Source organism: Fistularia commersonii, chromosome 21, assembly GCF_037954325.1.
Source record: "Fistularia commersonii isolate RoL2024-O1a breed Wild chromosome 21, RoL_Fcom_v1.0, whole genome shotgun sequence".
NCBI lineage: Eukaryota > Metazoa > Chordata > Actinopteri > Syngnathiformes > Fistulariidae > Fistularia > Fistularia commersonii.
The window spans coordinates 2682204-2703570 of NC_141304.1; the positions used below are offsets into that span (position 1 = coordinate 2682204).

General features: G+C 42.9%; 2 protein-coding genes across 4 annotated transcripts; one reads left to right on the forward strand and one right to left on the reverse strand.

Annotated features, from left to right (window-relative positions):
* The first annotated feature begins 275 nt into the window (after positions 1 to 275).
* prkag1 (protein kinase, AMP-activated, gamma 1 non-catalytic subunit) lies at positions 276 to 10950 on the forward strand. 2 transcript variants are annotated; one of them, XM_086168386.1, is made up of 13 exons: positions 276 to 416; positions 4182 to 4233; positions 4325 to 4425; positions 4508 to 4589; positions 4686 to 4744; positions 4815 to 4860; positions 5495 to 5549; positions 6228 to 6354; positions 6451 to 6616; positions 6705 to 6742; positions 8008 to 8154; positions 8618 to 8717; positions 9428 to 10950. In XM_086168386.1, the coding sequence occupies exons 1-13, from the start codon at positions 408 to 410 to the stop codon at positions 9436 to 9438; spliced, it is 993 nt and encodes a 330-aa protein (XP_086024512.1). In that variant the 5' UTR covers positions 276 to 407; the 3' UTR covers positions 9439 to 10950. The 2 variants fall into 2 exon arrangements, with proteins under 2 accessions (XP_086024512.1, XP_086024511.1); XM_086168385.1 differs by having other exon boundaries at positions 6228 to 6616.
* A 4501-nt stretch (positions 10951 to 15451) lies between these two features.
* On the reverse strand, positions 15452 to 20234 carry ankrd33ab (ankyrin repeat domain 33Ab). 2 transcript variants are annotated; one of them, XM_086168454.1, is made up of 5 exons: positions 20125 to 20234; positions 19163 to 19465; positions 18946 to 19075; positions 18725 to 18865; positions 15452 to 17769 (listed from the first exon to the last, which is right to left on the reverse strand). In XM_086168454.1, exons 2-5 carry the CDS (start codon positions 19421 to 19423, stop codon positions 16940 to 16942), a joined length of 1362 nt encoding a protein of 453 aa, XP_086024580.1. In that variant the 5' UTR covers positions 19424 to 19465; positions 20125 to 20234; the 3' UTR covers positions 15452 to 16939. The 2 variants fall into 2 exon arrangements, with proteins under 2 accessions (XP_086024580.1, XP_086024581.1); XM_086168455.1 differs by lacking the exon at positions 20125 to 20234 and having other exon boundaries at positions 19163 to 19704.
* Between the last annotated feature and the right edge of the window lie 1133 nt (positions 20235 to 21367).

Genomic DNA, 21367 nt, shown 5'->3' on the forward strand with positions numbered 1-21367 from the left:
CCTGATCTGGGGCAGCTCAAGCATCAGTGCAGTAAATAGTCCTGAAAGAGAAAAGTTTTAATTGAAATTTCGATTCAATTTACTTTAGTTTTATTTAGTTTAGCTTAATTTATTTTATTTTATTTTATTTTATTTTATTTTATTTTATTTTATTTTATCTTATTTTATTTTATTTTATTTTATTTTATTTTATTTTATTTTATTTTATTTTATGACGCACAGTATCAGAGACCCCCGGGGGTCAACGGCCGACACTCGATGGTGGTGCGGCCGTACTACCTGCCTTACGGTAACCGAACCGCCCCCTCCCGGGACTGCACCGAGGCGGAAGCCGTGCCTTTCCGCCGGGACCCCGCCAGCCTCAGACGAGCCTCCCGGACACCGGAAGGCGACGCCGCGGCCAGAAAATGGACTGTGTGAGTTTTTCCATCCCAACTTCTGCTCTTCTGGTTCATTCCCACGCCGAGTGTTTGCTAACCAGCGGGCGGCAAACGGGACTCTTGGCAGGCAACAGCTAGCAATAGCAGCTGCGCAAAGTAGCTTTTTTGTTTGTTTTTGAAAGCCAACGTGGACAAGTAGTGAATGGGTTATTCATTTATTAATGTATGTGATTATTTTGGTTATCAAACCGGCCTTATTGTTTATTTAAAATGTGTGAACAATGAAAAGACAGGACACCCCGGGCTAACTGAGGCGGAAGGTTAAGCCGAAGTCACCTCGTCACTCTCCGGTTAATGTCAGCAGACGGATGCTAATGCTAACGGGCTCTACCGGCGCTTCTGCCCGGTTTTTGGCTTCAAGTTTCGGGGTTGGGGTAGGGGGGTTCTCCCCGGCTCCCCCGGTAGAGACCACCGGTTTAACCGTCAACGTAACCCCCGGTGGTGTCACTGGAAACAAAGCGAACGCTTAGCGAAGAAAAGCCCGGTGTGCAACAGTTCACGGACCTGCTTTGTGTTCTTCTCCCCGTGTAACGTTAAGGGACCTGGACCACCTTCGTGTTGTGTTGACGATCAAATCGGATTATTTTTTAAACTTTTCAGCAGTTTAAGCCTTAAATAAAGGAACCTTGAATAAAAGAGTGCTAAACAGTTGCAACTAGTGACCGTTGGTGACATTGGACTATCTTATCAGGGTCAACTTTCATGAACTACTCGAGAAACTCGTCGGTCCCTTCACAGTCCAGTGAAAATGACATTTTTTATCATATATGTATACAGGGCTGTCTCAGAAAATTAGAGTATTGTGATAAAGTTCTTTATCTTCTGTAATGCAATTACAAAAAGAAAAATGTCATACATTCTGGATTAATTACAAATCAACTGAAATATTGCAAGCTGTTTATTATTTTAATATTTCTGATTATGGTTTACATCTTAAAAAAACTCAAAAATCCTATCTCAAAATAGTAGAATATCATGAAAAAGGATTTTTTGTTTTTTAATTGCATTACAGAAGATAAAGAACTTAATCACAATATTCTAATTTTCTGAGACAGTCCTGTATATACATATATGAAAAAGATTTCTAGGATTGAGGCACCATGGCACAGCAAGGCCTTTCTATGTGGAGTCTTCATGTTCTCCGCATGTCTGCTTGGGGTTCCTCAAGGTTGGGAACTAAAGAAGCCTCTAGGAAGAGAGGTGAAACATCTTCATGTGAAGAAACTCAAGTCCAGTTGCCAAGACAAGAATTCACCATGACCTGGGTGACTGGAACCTACGGATAAGTTTCTCAGGGTTCTTCAGGTTCCTCCCACCGTCTTAATCAGTGTTTCCCAACCACTGTGCCGCGGCACAGTAGTGTGCTACGAGAGATCATCAGGTGTGCCGTGGAAAAATGCCCACTTTCACCTGATCAGTCCGAAAATAATTTATTCAACGCAAATAATGTGTCTTCCTACGTTTATGTGGGCAGCGTGCCCATTTGATGGCGACAGGTAGTGAATTAACCTGTGCATCTGTGTATCAGAGGGATTAGCCTGCTTTGCATTATACATTTTTAAAATTAAAAGTACTTGTATCTGCGTAAACAAACAGGCAGCATTGTTGAAAACTACCAAGACGAGTGAGAAAGCAATGAAAGCTTGCTACAAAGTTGCTGAACTCATCTCTAAATCCAAACAGCCACACACTGTAACAAAACATTAATACTACCTGCCGGCAAAATCATTGTAGAAGAAATGCTCGGCTCTGGCGTTGATAAAGAAATAGCCCAAGTTCTCTCAAATAATACCATTTCCAAACATATTGATGACATGTCTTCGGACATTGCAAAAAAGTGTTCTGGAAAAGTTGCACATCAGTGGGAAATTTGCGTTGCAACTTGACGAATCTACAGATATTAGATATATTAGATTTCACACTAAGTGAGACTACGGTTTAATTCTAATTCGTTAAAAAATGTTTCTGACATATTTATTTGGTGGAGTTGCCGTGTGATTTTTCTAATGTAAAATATGTGCTGTGGCTCAAGAAAGGTTAGGAAACACTGGTCTTTATACATGCAGGAGGTCCATTGGAGAACCCCAGTTCTCCAGACGCATGGATGAGACGGTGACCGGCTGTATGTCTTTATATGACTTGTGACTGAGAGTGAATGATTATATGTCTCAGTATGATGTGAATGGTTTTATATCTTTATGTAATATGTCTGTGGAGATTCTCAGTAATCCAGGTCATGGTGAATTCTTTTCAACAACATCTTGCGTTGGCAACTGGATTTGAATTTCTTCATTTGAAAGAGTGAAGAAATCCAAGTCCAGTTGCCACGAGAAGAAGATTTCAACAAGTCTCTGTGTAATGGGTGAATGGTTGTTTATCACAGCTATGTGTGAATGAGGGTGAATGGTGGTATATCTGTGTGATGTGTGAATCAGAGTAAATGCTTTTATCTCTTGATGACACATGAATGACAGGGTGAATGGTTGTATCTATATGACCTGTGAAGGACAGTGAATGTCCCCAACATGTCAGTGAACGGGTGAATGGTGGCATGGTGGACCTAGACAAGACTGAGCTACTCTCTCTCCCGGGGAAAGGTTGCACAAGGTTCGACAACACCGTGGTAAGGCCAACCCCAACTGCGAGAAACCCGGGTGTGGTCCGAGACAACCAACTGTCATTCTCAGCGAACGTCACACGTTCCTGCAGATTCCTCCTCTACAACTTCAGGAAGATACGCAGATTCTTACGGAGGATACTGCACAGATACTCATCCAGGCTCTTGTCATCTCTCGTTCGGACTACTGCAACTCTCCTTCCCAGTGCCCCAGCGGTGACCATCAGGCCTCTGGAACTTATTCAGAAAGCGGCAGCCCGCCTGGTGTTCAACCATCCCAAAATCTCTCTCACAACTCCCCTTCTTATGTCCCTCCACTGGCTCCCAGTAGCCGCCCACATCAAGTTCAAGTCCCTGGTGCTCGCCTACCGGGCAGTGAACGGGACAGCCCCGTCTTAACCCCAGGATTTGGTCAAGCCAACCCATCACTTAGACCCCCTGGCTGCCGTTCGAACCGGTCTCGGCTCATCTCGGTCTTGGCTCCTCAATGGTGGCACGAACTCCCGAAAAAGGTCAGAACAGCGGGGTCCCTGCCCATCTTTCGCTGTGAGCTGAAAACATACCGCTTCACCAAGCACTATCCTACTAATCGCAATTAGCCTCAACCCCCCCCCCCCCCCCAAAAAAAAAAAAAAACGATGAATGATGAACTGAATGTATGTATGTATATGGTTCTGAGATGGCTTTTTGGTTAAGTGGTTACTTCTGACTTCCGACTACTGGTACTTCAGATCTTCGGTGACTGAATTGCACTTCTTGTAAGTCGCTTTGGATAAAAGCGCCAAATGACTGTAATGTAATGTAATGGTACATCTATATGGCATATGAATGAGAGTGAATGGGATTTATTCCGAATGACACATGAATGAGAGGGTGACTGCTTGAATGCCTATAAGAAATGTGAGTGAGAGCAAACAGGTTTTATGTCTCTATATGAGGTGTGAATGGTTGTATAGCTCTTTATGTGACCTTGTGATGGACCGATAAAAGGTGAACCCTGCCTCTTGCCCAATGACAGCTAGGATGGGCTCTGGGGAGTGCCAGATTAGCGTTTATAGAATGAATTTATGAATATATCTAATTGGAAATATGCTTGTTTTCTATCTGGGTGAGAAACCTTTCAGATTCCGGCAGCTCTCGATGATCTGGAGGGTAAAAGGGAGCCTGCTGTGGAGGGTAAGGTTTGTTTGTCCTTCAAATTAATTACAAGCCCAAAACATGTAAATGTACTAGTGGTAAATCAGAGGCTTCACTTTGCTTCCCCCAGACCCAGAACATAACGTGTACACCAGGTTCATGAAGTCCCATCGGTGTTATGACCTCGTCCCGACCAGCTCCAAACTGGTGGTGTTCGACACATCCCTCCAGGTATGCTATTGTCCTCAAACACCTGAGCGTTGCCTCCTGTGAGGTTCTCCCAGCTGAGATGGCCGTGTGGTGAATGCCGCAGGTCAAGAAGGCGTTTTTCGCTCTGGTGTCCAACGGGGTGAGAGCGGCGCCGCTGTGGGACAGCAAGAAGCAGTGCTTCGTCGGTGAGCGTTTTCCCAAATGGCTTTGTTTGTAATTTTCGTGTAAAACAGCGAAAAAAAAAAAAAAATAGCGTCTGAGTCCCTGACGTCTTCCCACAGGAATGCTCACCATCACAGACTTCATTAACATACTTCACCGCTACTACAAATCTCCGCTGGTAAGATGGTAGATGCCTTACGTAAAGTCGGTGCCTGCTAGAATTGACACTTTTCTTTATGCCGTTTCAGGTTCAGATATATGAGCTGGAAGAGCACAAAATAGAAACATGGAGAGGTGATTATGTGTCCAAGACTTTTTTTGTGTGCGTGCATAGTAACACCTTGACTTACGAGTTTGTTTGTTCCGTGACCGAGCTCGCGTCTATTCGCTGGTATATCAAATTAAATGTCGCCGTTGAAATGGATTGAAATGATATGAATCTGTTCCACCCCCCCCCCCCCCCCCCCAGGGTTTTGGTACATGTTTTTAAAAAAAGAAAAATACACATTTATAAATAAAACTTATACATAATCAAAGATAATGTAGTATTTACCTTTGGAAAACATCGAACAAAGATGGTGGTGGAGAAGACTGGGGGCATTTTTCATTTGGTGATCTATCCTTAATGCTACCTTGTAAAGCAAAATGTTACTTTCAAACTTTGCTACACTTAATGGCTAAACTTCATTTAGCGGAAGTCGTCTTTGTAAAATGATTAAACCGTCCCCGACCAGCTTTGAACAACTCTCCCGGCGCCTCGTCCGTTAACGTACCCGCCGTCTGCGGCACCAAATCCCCTGCAAAAAATTGGCTTGTATCTGGGAAAACTCCTAAATCGATGCACTCGTAAGTCAAGGTTCCGCTGTATTTTGAGTTTACTCAAATCACTGTGAGAGTGAAATAACATTTTTTTGTTTTTTCTAAACAGAGCTGTACCTCCAAGACTCTTTCAAACCGCTGGTCAGCATATCACCCAATGCAAGGTCAGTTTGCAAGTTGGAGAACACTGTCCTTGATGGGGGCGGGACGGATCTGCACCCCGATTAACACATTTATGGGGGAAGTCAAAAACCATTCGGAAAAGATCAACCAATTGATCCAAAATAACATATCATAAAAATAAACAAACTTCACCCATTCATTTGAAGTTTTGAAATGATGCTGTTGTGTCCCTCTGGTGATCAACCATCAAAAAAAAATCAGATCAGTGAATCCATTTTTTTTATAAAACTTATTGTCATTAAATTGATTTCTACTATAATTTGATGTTGATGCAGCACATAAAGCAAACCTTTGGGATTTTCCAGGTTTAATTTGAGGACCCAGATTGTCAATGAAGTTATTTTTTTGGAGTTTATCATCATGAATAATACACCATCTGGCCCCTCTCCTCTCTAAAATATCATTATTTGCCACTGAAACACTGATACTGATTGTCAACCAATAATCACACAGTGAAATCAATATCTGGGTAATAGTGCACGTACTGAACGCCAGCGTTGACCTTTGGTTTGATTCTGCTTCAACACGCAAAATGTCATAATGGCGCTTTCATTACTGTGGAATCTGTTTGAGAGAGGCTTGTGACCATCCTCTCGTATTACATGTTTTTATTTTGAGCCGTAACACTTTTCCCATGGTGTATTTTGTCTGTGTTTCAGCTTGTATGACGCGGTGTCATCTCTGCTGAAGAACAAGATCCACAGGCTTCCTGTGGTCGACCCCCTGACAGGAAACACCCTCTACATCCTCACGCATAAAAGAATTCTCAAGTTCCTGAAGCTGTTTGTGGGTATCTGTCTCCACACTGCCATAAAACACTTGCGAGGAAAAAAAAAATGTCTCCCTAACACGACCTGCGCGCGAACTGTTTCACGTTTTCAGATATCAGAGATGCCGAAACCCTCATTCCTGAGTCAGACCCTCGAAGAACTGAATATCGGGACATTCCAAAACATCGCCGTGGTTCGCACAGACACCCCTCTGTACACGGCGCTGGGTATATTTGTCGAGCAGCGGGTGTCAGCTCTACCTGTTGTGGATGACAAAGGTAGGCGGGCTGGTTTAAGCAACATCATAAATACCTCATTTCAATGTGTGCGCCACTTTTTTTCGCTGACGGTGCTTCTCTCCCGCAGGTCGAGTTGTGGACATCTACTCGAAATTTGACGTCATCGTAAGTTCCCAAACCGCCACGTCTACTTGGTTTTCTTGTTTTTGCGGCCGCTGTTTTTTAGATTTTTGTCGATGACCACCTTTGCTACATATGACCGCTCACTCTTATTCCTAAAAGCAAAAAAAAAAAAACAAAACTATTTAACTTTTAGTATCAAGGCAACCTTTTCACATGAAAGCAGATTTTAAAATCTGGTTTAACATTGCTCTCAAAGCCTTAAAGTAATACACTACTGTGACAGTGGCACTAATTGTTACTCCTGCAAACATCTGCTCGTGCTTTTCCTGCTCCAAACAAACTTGCTGGCTGTCGAAAAACGAAAAATTTGTGTTGGACTAAACAGCATAATTTCACCAGTGTTTCTCTCTGGTGGTGAGAACCAGAGTGTCAAATGACTAAGTGTTTTCCTTGGCAGTGGATTCTAGGAAGGACGTTGTGATACATGGTGGTTTGTGGAGCTGCTCATCTTACAGTGTATTTAAATCACTGTGCTTGAAACTTCACTTTATCAAAGCTTTTGTGGTAACTATTCTGGAACTAGCCGGTATAAGTTGTATCTTAAACTAGGTTTTAAAAAAAAGAATAATGACAAAGAGAACCAGATTGGTTGTAGAGTTGTACATCTGCAACGTACATCCGTAGAAATCTAAAATATTGCATTGATACTTATACTTGTTGTCTTTGTCCTTTTGATTGTCTCTTATTTATATTTATTGTTACTGTTGCGCTGCTGTGACAGACAAACAGATCAATAAAGTATTACTATCTTATATGTTATCTTATGACGCAATTAAAAAGTAAGGTGGACACAAGCATTAATTAATGATCCGAGCAACACCGTCGGCTGATTGATGTGACTAATTGATAAGATAAGCTATACTTTATTGATCCCCATCGGGGAAGTTCTTTTGTAATAGCAGCGCAACAATGACCATCAATAAATATGAGTATGAATATAGATAAGAGAGACAGTTAAAAGATAGCAAAAGACGTCCCAAATAAATAGACAGCAGAGTGAACAACAACAAGGATAAGAATAGAGAACAGCAGGGGTGAGAATAGACAACAAAAATAGACAACGGATGTAGGGCACGACACGTGCGAATGGGTGAGGTGGTGGTAGCGCAGATGCACGTCGGGCTGGTCAGAAAGTTGTGTTGTCCAGATATGTAGTCTTAATCCCTCGGACAGAATTGTTTCGCGGAGCCATGTGTTGCCCGTGCACGCGTGGAGGAGCCCGACGTAATGCGAGGCCTCGTGTTTAGAACCTGGCAGCTGAGAAGACGTACAACAACCTGGATGTGACGGTGACCAAAGCCCTACAGCACCGCTCGCAGTACTTCGAAGGAGTGCTGACCTGCAACAGGCACGAGACACTGGAGGCCATTATCAGCAGATTGGTGGAGGCGGAGGTGAGTTTGAGGAGATCGGTGAATCCCATCTTTAGTTGGGGACAGCTTTAAACGCACTCATTCACATCGGCGCGTTGACACGAGCCTCGGCGATTGCATTTTCAGCTCCTCGCTCTGTGGGCAAATATACTCCCACGTTGTTTTCCTCCGCAAACACGAGAACGTCATGCTCTCGGAGGTCTTATTTTAGACGTGTAATAATTTCTTGCACAGCACACACTGCTCTCCCATTTAGTAGAAGTGATTTATTTTCCATGATCAATGGATTCAACTACCACATTCGTGCCGTTTCACACGATATGGCTACTCGCAGAGGCAGCAGAGATGCACTGATGGCTACTATAAGCGAGAATAAGTAAATGCTATGAGCAGAAGATTATAAATATTCAGATTATTTATGAATAAACTTCTACTGATACCGTGCAATGCTTTCAAACTAACTGACTGTGTGTGCGTTTCTCAGGTGCACAGGTTGGTTGTGGTGGACGAGCAGGAAGTGGTGAAAGGAATCGTGTCCCTGTCTGACATCCTGCAGGCGCTCGTGCTGACAGATGGGGACGAAGGCAAGTGGAGTTGTTGTCAACAAGAAGCGTAAAATATTGCCCGAAGTGCTGCGTAATTCGTGGAAATTAGGTGAAACTATTATTCCAAGCGAGTACAAATGAATATGGAACGATTTTTATTCTTTTCTTTTTTTAAACATCTTCCTATGGGTATTCCATTACTTTATTTATACCATAAATTATACCTTCTATATTTAAACTTTGAATTAACTTTTGAAGCAACGTGTTGGTTGCAATTATGAACTCAATGAACTGCTACGAAGAAGAAAAAAAAAGATTCCTACCTACAACAAAAATATTTTGAACTCAAGATACTCTACCGAAGAAAATACTCAACATCTATTTGAGTGTTCTTCTCATTTAGGAAAATAAAAAGCAAAACTTAAATTCCTCGGCTGCAGGGAACCGAAAATTCCCTCCCCTTCTTTGTGCCGACATGGTTTTATTGCATGCTGTCAGCCTGAATGAAAAAAAACTATTTCATTTGACAATGTAAAATGTGTATTAGCCAAATAGCCGTCTAATTAAAATGTTTATTTTTACCTGGTTAATATGATTTTTCCTCCTCCACCTAACAATCGAATTATAAATACTAAAGCCACGGACAATATGCATTTTAATATTTTCTCTTCATTTGTTCAATATTTAGGACAGAGTCTCCATTTAGTCTCGTTCAATTTTCAGTGACCGTATCTTTTTTATGTTTACAGGTACTGCTTAACACAACCAAAACAAAGAAAAGTAGGAGTGGAGGCTGAAAGAGGGAAAAAGAAGAGAAAAAAAAAAGCACGAAAGAGGGAAATCAGGCCAGTAGACTGACGTCCAACCATCCATCATTTAACAGTTTGCCTGCATTCACGTCCATGAAGTACACGCACACCTCAGCAATAGAAAGTCGCCGTTGTAAAAGGAATACACAGAGTCCTGTGAATTTGAGCTTGTCAAGGATGACGCAAAAAGCACAAGAAACCTCCAAAGAGGAGCTGCAGCAACTCAGGATGACCAGCATCATTTCCCACCTCTGCGGCCATCGAAGCGGAGGACTTCAGTTACGGATTTAACTGTGGAAGGTTTTTATGAAGTTAACACTAAGTAATTGCTTTGTAAATCAACCGAATGGTTCCCGAATTTGCGAGATTCTCCCCCGTTACCGTCAGGGCACAGGATTAGGTGGACCCTGAACTTAGCGAGATGTTAAGGCATCACCATAACCCCTTTTCTACAAACATCAAGGAGTACATTACCCAACTAAAATGATCTGGTCCCCAGCCAACCCCGCTAGATTTCTTTTTAATAAATCCCAAACAAGCCACATTACAAAAGTCAATGTGCGTTTGGTGGATGAAGTATTTAATGTGTATGTAGTACATACTGAATGTATATAAATACAGTACTGAAACGAGCTGTGTTTTTAGGCAGAGACTGAACAATGTAGCTTAATCACCACCAACAAATGGGCAGATTAGGAGATTGTTAGTAAGTATACACTCGGTTTGAATTGTAAAAATGACCGGGTCAAGGTTAAATATTTATTAGGCCTGGCCCGTTACAAGAACTTCAAGGCCTTCTCTTCTTGTTAAGAGGAATTATCCTCCATGTTTTAAATGCCTGAAATCCAGGCATGTGGTTTGTCATTTGTTTAGCAGCTGTCCGACAGCAAAGAAGGAAACCCGGAGAGGACTCAAGGCCCGCAAGACAACCGATACTGATTTATGATGCTTCCGAGATCCGGACATTTGAGAAATAGACCACGCTTTATTCTGTTGAAAAGCACAACTTAAGATATATTTAAGTTTCTTTTTCTGTTGTATATTTTTGAGCAAAGGAGTGGCACCTTTTACCCGAGAGAGCGATCTCTGGGTTTTATGGGGGATTGGGATCAGCTGTGTTAAAGGGATTTGCTTGATGTTTCTCCGAGTCACCGAAATTTGCGAGAAACGTTGTCCAGCGACTGACAAATGAAATGAACCTTTTTCTCTGGATACCGATTGCTTTTAATTTTCACGTGTTACACTTCAACGAAGACCTCTAAGCAGGTTCTTTTTTTAAAACACTGAATACCGGTGTCTTCCTTCCATTATCCCCAGGCATTTAGGAAACATATCACACTTGATAGCGCGGGGGGGTCTATTAATGGATTGTGTATATTAAATGTAAACATGCACATTATTTTTCTTTTTTTTACTAATCTGCATTGCTATGATTACGGATGAGCAATAAATCGTTGAGTGCGTATTTGCGTCTTTTGTGTTTTATATTGAAACCCAGAGGTTGGAAAATTGAAAGATGTTCTGCCGATCTCAGTCCCCGGCAATACTTAAATGAAAACTGAATTTAAACCCATGAAGGGAAAAAAAAATCATACAAATGATCTGATTTACTGCTTCATATCTTAAATATATGAATCAGTGTTTTTCCTTTCCATATATGTAATGACAGCACATAGACTAAAGTAGTAACAAAGCCAAGTTACTCTGACTCAGCTCCAGATTTCCCCTGAAAATTATTTTGATATAGTTTAATACTGTACATCTAAATGACAAGTCAGAGTAATTGACTTGACCAGATTTTTATTTTCTTTTACAATTAAAAACAAAAAAAACAAAACAATAACCATCACTGGAAAAATGGACTCCCCGTCACAACATTTGCTGTTCCTACTTCTGAATATGAACCCTGAAATATTGGATCAAAAAACATTAGACTTTGGGTGTACATGTTTATTTTTTAATATATTTAAAAGGAAAATATTACAATCCCTGGAAAGAAGCGGAACCCACCTCACAAAAAAGTATAGATAATGGCAAATACATTCTGCTTTTTAATGAGTTTGTAGCTGTTACGGTCGCACACCGTCTGATTCGTGATTCCTACTTGGAAGAATAAGAAGGCGCCAGGTCATAGCGGGGCAGCTGGTGCTCCTCACGGATTCCTGCTGATACAGGACAGCTGGATCTGCCATTAAACAAAATAAGAAAGTTGGGTAAGCAGGGTGGACACCAAAGATTAGGACCTCCGCTGTTATAGCAGTGTGCAATCTCCCAGTAGACCAGCAAAGCAAAAATATCAGCGCACTTGGATGACTTTTCTCTTTGGAAAAGAAGGCGAATGTTAGAAGTTCTGCAAAAATTAACAAACCTCTCAGTTCCAGACTGCTCATTAGGGGAAATATCTCTGGAGCATGTAGAGGAGTCGTGACAAACAGCTAAACCTAGATCTGCAGTTGCACAGGTGCAGTTACTCTTCACTTAATCAACAACTACGGAGGAGACAAAACCTTGATAGCTCCTAAAAGGGATATATTCATTATCATTCATGTGATGCAAAAATAATTGATAAGGTCTAAAATTAGTTTTTTTCACCTGATAATATTAGGATGTTGCAGGTGAGCATGTTTGTTGTCGTATACCATTATGGTATGACCGACTGACATTTGCACTAAACAGTACAAAAAAACCCTCTGCTGCCACTCTCTCATGCCGTTAAATATCAGTTTGAATCTGCTTGCACTTTATTCTTCATACCTCATAGTTAAACGTTTTCTGTTTAACGTAACGTTACTGTTAATTTACACTCTATTATTTTGTTAATTTCATGTGAGAAACGTCTTCTAAATTCCTCTGTATGTCCAGTACATGCGGAGAACTTGGACAATAAAGCTGACTCTGACTACCTCACACTTGTTATTTCTGTAACCATTTCCTGCACAAGACGTTTTGTACATTACTTTTTATATTTTGTATTCCATTTTATATATTCTATATCGTTTATTTGCATATTCTCTCCGTTATCACTGTTTGCACACTTTTCTACCCTGCAATGCTGCTGAGACAATTGAATTGCACCACTGTGGGATCAGTAAAGTCGATCTTATCTTATTGAACCAGGAGGCAGACCTGGTCAGAAAAGAAGAGAATGTAGATAAGTCACCAGGAGTCCTCCAATATAAATTTGACCCCAGGAGAAACCAGTGTTTAGCTGCATGTAGGTTAGTGCTCCTTGCTGACCTGAACCTGAGCCAGACGTGGACGGGTCATTAATTATTTCCTGCAGGGACTTGTCTTTCGGCTGGTGCAGATGGTCACAGGAGGGATCATCTACCTCAGAACTCCCTTGTGTCTTAGACTGATGTTCATTTTGTCATTTTGCTGACAATGGATGACTGTTAAAACATTTTAGTGTGGCTGATCTGGGGTCATACTGCTGGACTGTCAGTTTTTTAGTCACACCTCCTCGTCAAGATATTTTTCCTACATAGCTTACTCATAGATGTGTATTTTTGTGATGTGCAAATGATAAGACTTTATTGATCCCCTTTGGAGGAAATTGGTTTGTCACAGCAGCGCAAAAATAACAATATTGATAAATATGAATATAAATATAAATAGGAGAGACATATAAATAGACAAGACAAGTGACAACAACGAGGATAAAAATAGATGACCAGAATAGATAACCAAAATGGCTCTCTCAGGGACAAATAAAGTTTTTTTTCTGATTCTGATAAAATTCTGGATAAAAACAGACAACAGAATGACAACAAAGATAAAAATAGATTACAGGAGGACAACAACAAAAATAAGGATAAAATTAGATAATCAAAATGACAACAAGGATAAAAATAGATAACAGAATGACAACAACAACAATAAGGATAAGATAGATAATGAAAATGACAACAACAAGGATAAAAATAGATAACATAATGACAACAGCAAGGATAAAAAAAGCCCTAACCCTAATACTGTATAATATATTTATGCACCTGTTTTCTAGTCTGGATAAGCCAGTCTCTGCACAGGGGGGCGGTGGTGCAGTTACACCATAGAGCTGTAAAGAAGCACAGGACATCACATATTCTGATTAACTGTATTTCTTTTTGGTCTGCAAGAATTGCAAATAGATACAACTAGGGGCTGTTCTTGATTTCAGATAACTTTTCCTGCTTGACTACAGTGATTATGGACAAGGAGAACACTTGGAGTGAAATGTACATTTACATTCAGCTCCATTTCAGACTGCGGACGCACTAGAGGTAACTTGATCCTGACCATCGTCCAAAGGTAAAAGAGCTGGACACAGATAAAATCAACTTCACACTTTTATTCTGCCTATGCTGTACTGAGGGACACAACCTGGCAGAGGCTTCAGCTGAACCTCCTGCATGTTTTTGGGCTGTGGCAGGAACCCAGAGGAACCCCGCGTAGACACAGGGGCACCACGAAGACTCCACACAGAAAGACCCTCCTTTGGGAATCCAACCAGGGACCCTCTTGCTGTGAGGTGGTAGCCACTGCACCTCCACTGTCAACCCCCAAAACTTGTATGCTGCAGCAAGACAGGTGTGTCTTCAGGTGTGGTTATTTGAATCCACAGATCTGATTTTAGATCTTCCAGGGCGTTGGTGCAAGTAAAGAAGAGGCCCTCTTGCCGAAGGCCTCTGAGCTGATAGTAAAATGGCCCCGATTGAGGTCACAGAAAGGCCCCTTTAGCTTCTTCTTGCACTCTTCGAGGTCCCTTAGGTCTCCAGCACAGCTGTTGCGGGCCCGGGGGTAATGTTCATGGCATCGGGTATGGAAGGCATTTGCAGTAAGAGCCCCTCTATTACAGAGCAACCTTCTCCTGAGCATCAGGACACCTACCTGAGTGACCTCTTGCAAAACTACAGGACAAAACTACGTTCAGTCATTGACATGGCTACTACTTGCTAAACTTTATTTACTAACTTCTTTAGTATGATTGTAGGGTTCACATTTTTCACATTTTTTTGTAAACTGTTTTTTAACAGCTGTGATGAAAATACATTAAAACTTTCCAAGTTGTTCTTAAAGGGTTCAGTGAAAAGTATTAACAGTGCTATTGAGTCCCTGCCTTGTTAGTGAGCCCCATTTCTATTGTTATTTTTTTTTCAAAATAATTTAAAGAACATGAATTTTAAATAAATATTATCTATAGTATTATGCACTGCAAACACTTGAATTACTTGTGAATGTTTACCCCATATGTGTAGCGATGAAACATTAAACAAATTTATTGTCAATATAATTGCTAATAATACAGCTAGTTGTCATGAGCTAGTCACTAGCATAATGGACTAGCCGCTAGTGCATTATGCTAGTTGTCTCAATTGTCGGACGAAGCCTCTCGTGGAAATACAGAAAATAATCTTCCCGTTTTTTTAAGTTTGTTTAAATGACGGTCATGATCATCAGTGTTATGGCAATTACCGATTTGATAGATTAAAAGTAATTCTAATGTAGAAGACGGTAAAACAATTTTAGTAAATATAATCGAGCTGTCGTGTTAGCTAACTCTTATCAGTGAGCCGACGGTCGCTAACGGCTCCCGCGTTCGTTCGCGCCGAGCGTCAACCGCGGGGAAGCCGGTGTGCAAAAACCCGCACCAAAACCAAACTGACTCACCTTCGGAAGAAACGGACAACCTTGATGAAATCGGCCACGGGTTAGCGAATGGTCGTAAGAAAAGCCGTGAGTTTCGCTTTCTATGTAATTTGAACAGTGAGATTACGTGTGTCCCTTACACAAGCTAGGGGGTAGCTCTCTGTGGCTGCACTAGCAGAGGCTACTCTAAGCACACTTTCCCCCATTTCCTTGTTTGAATTAATTAATTACTGATTAATTGAATGTATAACATCATATATTTCAAAAGAAATCCATAAATAAAAACAAGTCGCATCACTATTGGATGTTGCACAACCCACACCCACGCAGAGACCATGTTCAGATCATGTTTATTTAACTAGCACACTTTGCAAATATGCCCACGTGGGGAGATGGATGCTGTCAAAATGTGTTCTATTCATTTATTTATCGGTGAACTTTCTACATTAAAAAAATAGATATATAAGGGGAAGTATGGTTTGCCCGCCGCTGGCCCAAGACAGCAAACAGCAGCCCCAGCTGATGGAGCTCCTCAACCTCCCTTTGCACCGGATGGAGATCCCTCTGCAGCATGGATGCTCCACGTCCAGCCACGGAGTGAGTTGCGATCATCTCACCGCCTTATATTTCCCCTAACTTCGATCACTGTTTAAAGATTTCACTCGTGCCTGCACATGATTGTCACTGAGTCATGTGGTTCCATGCAGATATGGAAGAACAAAAGTTCGAACATTTGCATCAAAATGCAAAAATTGCGTCACAGTGTTCACCAGCCGGCCGCCAAACGTATTGGAGCTGCGGCCACTTCAAATGACAGTTGGGATCCAAATGATGTAAAGATGAATTCCACGTCACACACGGTCATTTCATCATCTTTCATAGAAAGATACTAATTTATAGCTTTAAATAGTAAACGAGCATGCTACCTTTACTGCATGTATTTATTCTAACTAACTGTCTGAGCTAGTGAAAGCATAATGAGTGATTGGCAATATCACAAAATGGCGGTCCAGCTTAAAATCAATGAACAGGATTACTGCACAGGAAAAAATTAGATTGGATGTATATAACTTAAAATTCTTACAGCAGTCTTGAATAAATCAGTGTCATCTCCTTACCTTTTTTTTTCCAAATAACACCACATCATACAGACGAAGACCCAATATACATATTTCAGCTAAGTGTAGCGTTGCAGGAGTGTCTACAGATCTCAAAAACATTTCCATCATTTCTTGTTCACAAAACATTTATGTGGTTGTTTTTTTTTTTTTAGAAAGGCTTTGAGCGTCAATTTTTGGGATGTATGTGTTCGACCCAAAAACAAAAAGACCCCTCGGTTTTAACTTCTCTGCTGACGGGGGGTAGTGTAACTGCTGTGAAACAGCGAAACCCTGAAAATCTCTAGACAACAACCTCCATACACACACACACACTCAAAATACACGTATGTGGAAATGCATAATTATCATGCACCTGCATCGCCGCGCTCTCTTGTGAATTAAGAGGTAGCGTTCATAAAATCCTGCAGCACCGTCGGGAAGCGGAGCCCATCCCCCATGTGGGTTTAAACGAAACTAAAACAAAAATGGGCTTTGTTTAGTCTGTGTCTTCTCTAAGGTTCAAAGAAAATAAGCCTTTTGGCAGAACTGCTGAAAATATACCCTGGAGCAATTGTTTTTTTTCTCCTCTGTCATCAGGGCTCGTGGAGAAAAATCCTCTGCTTCTCGTCCGTCAGTTCAGTATTTGGAGGATTTTCCTAGGAAAAAGTCTCCAGCCCAGAGGAGGAACACTTAATTCGTCAGTTCTTTTCCTCAAAACTCTTCATTTTTTAGTTTTCTTGTCTTTCTTTTTCTCCCGTTTCTCCCTCTCCGCCTTCTCCTCCATTTTCTTCTTCTCTCTCTTCTTCTCCTCCTTGATCTCCTTGTACTTCCACTTGGGCGGCTCCAGGTAGCCCTTGTGCGTCTTCTTCTTCTTCTCCTTCTTCGGCGTGGGTTCTACGGGCCTGTTGATGTTGATCTTGGGGATGCAGCCGGAGGGGAAGACGCTGTTCCTCCTCGCCATGCTGCGAGAGATGAACGTGGACGTCACTTTGGTGGAAGCCAGGGAGAGGATGCTGGCCCTCCTTTCGCCCTCGGCGCAGCAGGCCGCCTGGATGGACTCGGCCGACTGGATCGAGGGGGTGATGTGCGAGACGGAGCCGTTGCTGTGGCACACCGAACCCTCCTCTAATTCCTTCTCCGGATGTTTCCTCGCCAGCTCCGGCACCGCCAGGCGCCTCTTCCCCACCTCGGGGGGGCTGGTCGGGCAGAGCGGGCGACACCCGGTGGAAATCAGGGGGCTGTGGATGCTCGTCGTCATGCGCACCATATGATCCATGACGCCGTTGTCCTCGGGGTCACGGGGAAATCGGAATCCGAACGTCGTTTTGATCCTCTGGGCGATTTTTTCCCTGGGGGTCTTTTCAGCCGTGGCCTTGGCCACTCGCTCCTCCAGCTCAGGCCACTCCGCCACGTAGCTTTCGCAGAACTGCTCGGCTTTCGGACGCGAGTTGAGGCGACGGAGGCGTTGGAAAGTCTCGATGCGGCCGGTCTTCAGGGCCCAGTCCTTGGCGGCTTTTCCTTTCCTGGTGTCTGCTGCGTGGATGTCCGCCCCTTTGAATGAGAGCGGTGTTTAGTCCCAAGAATTACCCGAAGCTGTTACAGTTTGTCTTCTCATTTGCTTTTATCCTTCATTCATTCATCATCGATATCGCTTTTCCTGCCCGGGTCTATCCAAGCTGCGCGAGAGGCTTGTTCACCCGAGATCGGTCGATCACGGGGCCGCATCCACCCGCCTTCTCATTCACACGTCATGTAAATATAATAAATGTTCACTTGCTCATTCACAACTCTTATCGAGACAGGCAACCGTTCGCTCAATCATTCACGTGTCGTACGGAAACGTGACCATTCACTCACTCGTTCACACGTTAAAGAGACGTATTGCCGTTCAGAGTTACTAAAAAAAAAAAGTGTGATAATGTAATATTTGCCAAAGAGGCCTGGGAATATCTTCCTTTGCTTTATGTATTCATTATTTATTGACTTATTCTATTTAGTAAACAAGTAAATAAACAAATACATCCTGTTTTCTATATATATCAAAGAAATGGCGTTTTGGAGATGCGTGGAGGGTATAGATAGCTCCTCGTGTCCTCGTGTGGCTAATCCACAACCCGCCTTTGAAACTAGTAAGTCAGAGATTACTCAGGGTAGTGTTTGGATGCGGTAATGTCTTCAGAGTGATCCTTTAAAACCGGTCTGGCGTCAGCGCCACGTTCACTCGCAGACGGATTTAGCCAGCCTCAAATATGGGCAGATAAACCGCAGGGTCAGCTATTTTCACCAGCGGGGCCTGTAACTCTACCGGGTTAATGAGATAACGTCGGGGGTGTCAAAAATAAAACATCAATAATGTCATAGTGCCGATTTACCGCCTCCGTTTTCATCTTTACCGCACAAATACGCCGTTTTTTTGGACAGTAACCTACACGCATCACCTCCAATCCGACGAACATTTGTTACCCCGAAGCAATTCAGTCGCAGTTGATGTATGAATAAAACGTACCGGCCATAACAAGCGCAGCCACAACGTCGGTGCGACCGGTCATCGCGGCCTTGATGAGCGCGGTGAAACCGCGGCAGTCCCTCACTTCGGTGTCTATTCCAGAGTAGTAATTGAGGAGATACATGACTGTGTTGATGTGACCTGGAGAAAAGAAAACATGGATACCGTGAGCCGTACGTTTTCACGGAGACATTCGCCGCGAGACACGAGGCGCGGCCTACCTGCTTGGGACGCGATCATCAGAGCCGTGTTGCCTTCGTTGTCCTGGTGATTAATATCGATGAAGGGACAGTTGTGGAGCCCGTGGACGATGTCGACAAAGCCCTTGAGGCACGCCACCATCAAGCCGTTCTGAAAGAGTTCGCGGGGAAACTCGGCTATGGATTTCTGTGCAGAAACATCTCAGCAGAAACATCTCAGCGTAAGTGTCCCTCTCACCATGCCATTGATGTCCAACTCCATGACCTCCTCACTTGTGACTCCTCTCTCCAAGATCCTCTTTAAGGACGCCGGCTCGTTCCGGGCGCAGGCTTGATAGAGCGTCGACGCCGACTCCCCTTTGGTCCCCTCGGGTGTGTAGTCTGGAAGCACGGAGTCGTCGGACAGGACGCTGTCCGAATCCGACTCGCCCACGGACACGGACGGGTCCTCGTCGTCGGGGTCCGAACCCAGGTGAGGGTCCTCCGCCGCGGTAGCCATCGTCGGGAACGGGTGACTGGCGTTGTATCCTTTGCCCTACATCTAATGAGAAGATAAATGGAAACTCCGGAGGTTGTCGATAGCGACGGAGCTACAATCAGGTGCCGTCCGGGGATGGACGTCTTCCTCGGAGAGCTCGTCACCGCCGACCATGACGCAGAGCGATCATTCTCTCGGGTCCGCGAGGCTACCGGGTCGATGATTGGCAGCTGATGGATCAAAAGTTTGGTTTCTGCCAGATTAGCAGAGGACTACGTGAAGCAACCCGTAAGGGATTAGCCGGCGTGTGTGGCGGAGTGGGCGTGGACGTACAAGCTCAGTGGGCCTTTTCTGTTGAGTAACTGGATCAGCCACTAAAAGCCCCGCTGATCATGCCGGGATGCTATATGAGGAACAAGGCGCGTCAGAATAGCCACAGTCACACGTGGACGCTGCCAACTCATGTTTTGCCTCTAATTACAGCTTTGCGAAACCAACGCGGAAGTTACAAAAGCAGCGGCTTCTCCCCGCAGCAGAGGTCAGGCGCAAATTTCTTCGGTTTAGTACCCTGCCCATGAAACAAAACTTAGCTGTAACTTTTATTGTCTGGAAAAAAAAAAAAGAATTGTCTGCATCGCTAATACTGGCGCTAAAATAACTTTAAAATGTTTATCATCTGAGTGGAAAACAGCAAGAGATGCAGATGTTGGAATAAAACTTACCCTAAAGAAATGCCAACAAGCAGCAGGAACCGTCAGCCCTATCGGCGATTTACGATCGTTTGACGACTTCTGACTTCCTCCGACGAGCTGGATGGAGCTGGCGGGGAAATATCGCTCCTTTGCCCGTTTCCGCACCCCACATGTTAGATGTAGGTGGCATAAAACCAAGAGGCGGAGTCTCCGCTGAGACGCTGGCTGTTCAATCTTGTACTCAGCTCATCCCACTTACGGCAGCTTTGTGAAGAGGATTACTTACTGCTTTGACCATTTTCATCTTTCAGCTACCTGGTCACTTCTTTTTTAAATCTCACCCCAGTTTTATTATTAGTAACATTTTAACCGCGTGAAAACTTTGTCGACGAGCCATCAGAAACGGCGTGTCTTAATTACAGGCCTTTTCTGTGATGTATATAAATCCAGTGAAAGGTAGAAGAAAGCAACTGCATTATCCTTATTTCAAATATGAACATGTTTACTTTTACGCCAAAGTCCCGGAAAAACACATTAGGTGAATTGTGTTTTGTCTGTAAATAAATCAGTAATCCAGCTGTAAGAATATAAAATGTTGGCGGTAATCTGCTTACAGGAGAGGATCTAATTGATTGTTAGGACAGAGTAGCGGAGGCTCAAATCCCATCGCGGCGGGCCGACGTGTCCCGAGCAGACGGGACCGATTCCGGCCGGAGGCGTGACGGCATTTCTCAGATGGACCACCGGGTTGCGCCCTCTCTCGCAGTTCACGGACTGTGAGAGTGCAAAAACACAATTTTAGTATTTTTTTCCAGTTGTTAAAACCCATTTTTTTTTCTGGGACTACTTAATACTATTCACAAAAACTGCTAAATAGTGTTTATATCCTGTAAAATGAAGCACTGCAACCACAAACGCAACTTCTTCCGCACCAAATGGCACACACTTCATTCATATCAGTCCAACTTGAAGATGGTTCACCTACACAGATACACACACATGCTGTTGAAACATTTATTTTTCACCAAACAAGCCCGTGTGAAATAGTCAACTTATATTGTAAGATAATTGCCCAAGACATTATTTAGACAAAATATATTTTTTCCTTCCTGACTGAAGTGTTAACAATTTCATCTTTTTCCACTTGATACTGAGCAAAATCTCTCCTCATAAACTTTTAACACATTTTCTGTTTTATGCTCATTTTGGATTTCAAAACAGCCCCTTTTTAAATGCACCGAACACGGCTCTCCACAATCTGACATAGACATGT